The following is a 2692-nucleotide window of genomic DNA, read 5'->3' on the forward strand; positions in this document are numbered from 1 at the left end:
AACCCAGCACTTCTTAAAAGCTGAAGAATTCCACAGGAACTCTATTTTTACAGGAAAATACAACAACCTATATCGTTTACATGTAGCGCATCAATTCTGCATGTTATGTAAGACTCTCGCTCGCTCCTTCTCTTAGTGCGTGTGAGAGAAAGCGACGGCGAGTCGTGCAGTAACATGTGCATTGTTTTACTTGTTTTTGACATATCCGACCGAACTACAAACTTTCCAGTGATGTCTGTGAGAAAGGTATATTCACTCGACAAGCTCACGCATCTGAGCCGCCGCGCGCTCAATCCACTCAGTGTGCTTTGCTCATCAGCTCGTGCACATCAGCTATACAGGCGTTAATACGGAATGTTTAACATTATATTCATTGCATACATATACTTCGTAGACATCCTTAATCTCTAATAACTCCATTCTGCTGTCTGTTGTTCTGTTGTCTGTGTTTCATTGTCTGAATATGGCACTTATCACATGTTGCGTGGTATCGGCGTTTGGTATCGGGGCATTTTAACGAGTACGAGTATAGGAGCTCAGCATCGGGCCCAATACCAATACCAGTATCGGTGCATCCCTAATTTGTAGCAATAGCCAAAAAAATATTGTATGGGTCAAAATTATTGATTTTTCTTTTATGACAAAAATCAGTTTTTAAGTAAAGATCATGTTCCATGAAGATATTTTGTACATTTCTTACTGTAAATATCTCAAAACTTAATTTTTGATTAGTAATATGCATTGCTAAGAACTTCATTTGGACAACTTTAAAGGGCGAATTTCTCAATATTTAGATTTTTTTGCACCCTCAGATTCCAGATTTTCAAATAGTTGTATCTCGGCCAAATATTGTCCTAACCTAACAAACCATACATCAATAGAAATCTTATTTAGTCAGCTTTTAGATGATGTATAAAAAAAATTGACCGTTATGACTGGTTTTGTGGTCCAGGGTCACAATTGAGGTGTGTATCATAAGGAGCTTTTGGATGGGTAAATCCACAGCTATGAAAATGCCCATAAGCTTGGACAGATAAACAGGGTAACAGGAAGTAACCTCAATCCAGGTGTAGTGGGGCGTGACGTCGGGCGGGCAGGGGACGGGCTGGCTTTCCTCTGAGGCCGCCAGAGGATCCGCCTCCACCTGGGCGTCGGAGAACAGCCCCATCTTCAGCTCGACGGTCATCTGCCATGCACCTGCCATCTCCCGCATTAACTGACCCCAGAACAGAGGAGAAATTCAGTGAAAACTAGCAAAAAGCCTGGGAAAACCTGCATAGCTAAGATATACACGTAATATGTGGAAACGTAATATAACAGCACAGATTTAGGCTACATCGTGAACAGAATACTAGCGTACTGTGTACTACTATTGTATACTGAATACATTGTTAGACTTTTACATGTGCAAATGTTTTGAGGTGTTCAATGCAATACAATAAAAAAAATGTGTGTGTGTGAGATTGTTATAATATATTATTAATAAAGAGTTACACATATATATATATATATATATATATATATATATATAAAATAAGATTCAATTATATGAATGATTACAATAGTATTATAAAGTACTATTTTACATTTCATTATTTTAATTTTATTTCTGTAGCTGATAATAACTACATAACATAATAATTTGATATTAATTTAATAACTTGTGAATAAAAACAATAGTATTATAAAGTACTATTTTACATGTCATTATATTTCTGCTGCTTTATTTCTTCATATTGGGAATTTGAATACATTTCTATGTTATTTACTTGCCTTTCTAACCTGTTTTATTACTTTAAATTACTGTTTACTGGAATAATTAGAGTTTTTTTTTTTTCATTTTCTTTTCAGCATACTTACATTTAATTTGGGTTTTGAGAACCGTATAATTTTACTGGCATTGGTATGCATTGACAAAATATTGGTATTATGACAGCTTTACATACACATGTGTTTATCTTACCGGGACTTCAACGCCTGTCCTTGCAGCCAGGAGCCATTCCCAGCAGGCAATAGCCGTTTCCATGCCATTCTCAGTGAACATCTTTAATGGAGACCAGCACAGTTGATGCAGCAGCTGAGGGTCCCATTCTACACAATAAACACAACATCAAATCAAAACTCCAGGGACTTTGATAATAACTGCCTGTGGTCTTATTGATCTTATCCTGTTATCTATAAAAACAACAACACACCGTTGATTTGTGGCATATTTCAGTGTTTTATTATGCAGTTTGTCTTTATTGCAATTTAAAGGCATGAACATCTACTGTTGGCTAATGTAGTAATAACATGCCTTTGGAGCTGATCAACAGCGCAGCCATTTTGAACATGGCTTCAGTGAAGGCTTCCGGCTGGCCTTCGTCCAGAGCTTCATTCATCTGCCGAATCATCAGCTTATTCAGATCTGACGTGCTCCGCGTGGCCTCAGAGAAATGGATCATCCCTGCCACCTGCATACGAGACACGTGAGGAGTTAAGACTCATAAAATACCCAGCAGCCTCTGCTTTATTATTCAGCATTACCTCTCCAGCATAGCGGTTTCTCAGGTTGAGGGAGGCCATGAAGTTGGAGTAGTCTTTCTTTACACACGCTGGTCTCTCTGTGAGCTGAGTGGTCTGAAACGGGGATATTGTTATTAACAAAAACTAAAACCATTAAAAAAAAATTGTTAGTTAAAAATAAAAAAAT

At 37.5% G+C, this 2692-nt stretch overlaps 1 protein-coding gene across 1 annotated transcript in view; it reads right to left on the reverse strand.

Annotated features, from left to right (window-relative positions):
- Window positions 1–2692, reverse strand: part of LOC107602220 (phosphatidylinositol 4-kinase alpha-like) — a 43534-nt gene that overhangs the window by 21438 nt on the left and 19404 nt on the right. The window contains exons 31-34 of the mRNA XM_016294666.1: window positions 2527–2619; window positions 2297–2453; window positions 1964–2091; window positions 1004–1216 (exon numbers count right to left, since the gene is read on the reverse strand). Coding sequence (XP_016150152.1) covers window positions 1004–1216; window positions 1964–2091; window positions 2297–2453; window positions 2527–2619 — 591 coding nt within the window. The remainder of the gene's footprint in view (window positions 1–1003; window positions 1217–1963; window positions 2092–2296; window positions 2454–2526; window positions 2620–2692) is intronic.

Source organism: Sinocyclocheilus grahami, unplaced genomic scaffold, assembly GCF_001515645.1.
Source record: "Sinocyclocheilus grahami isolate Dianchi unplaced genomic scaffold, SAMN03320097.WGS_v1.1 scaffold322.1, whole genome shotgun sequence".
NCBI classification, from domain to species: domain Eukaryota; kingdom Metazoa; phylum Chordata; class Actinopteri; order Cypriniformes; family Cyprinidae; genus Sinocyclocheilus; species Sinocyclocheilus grahami.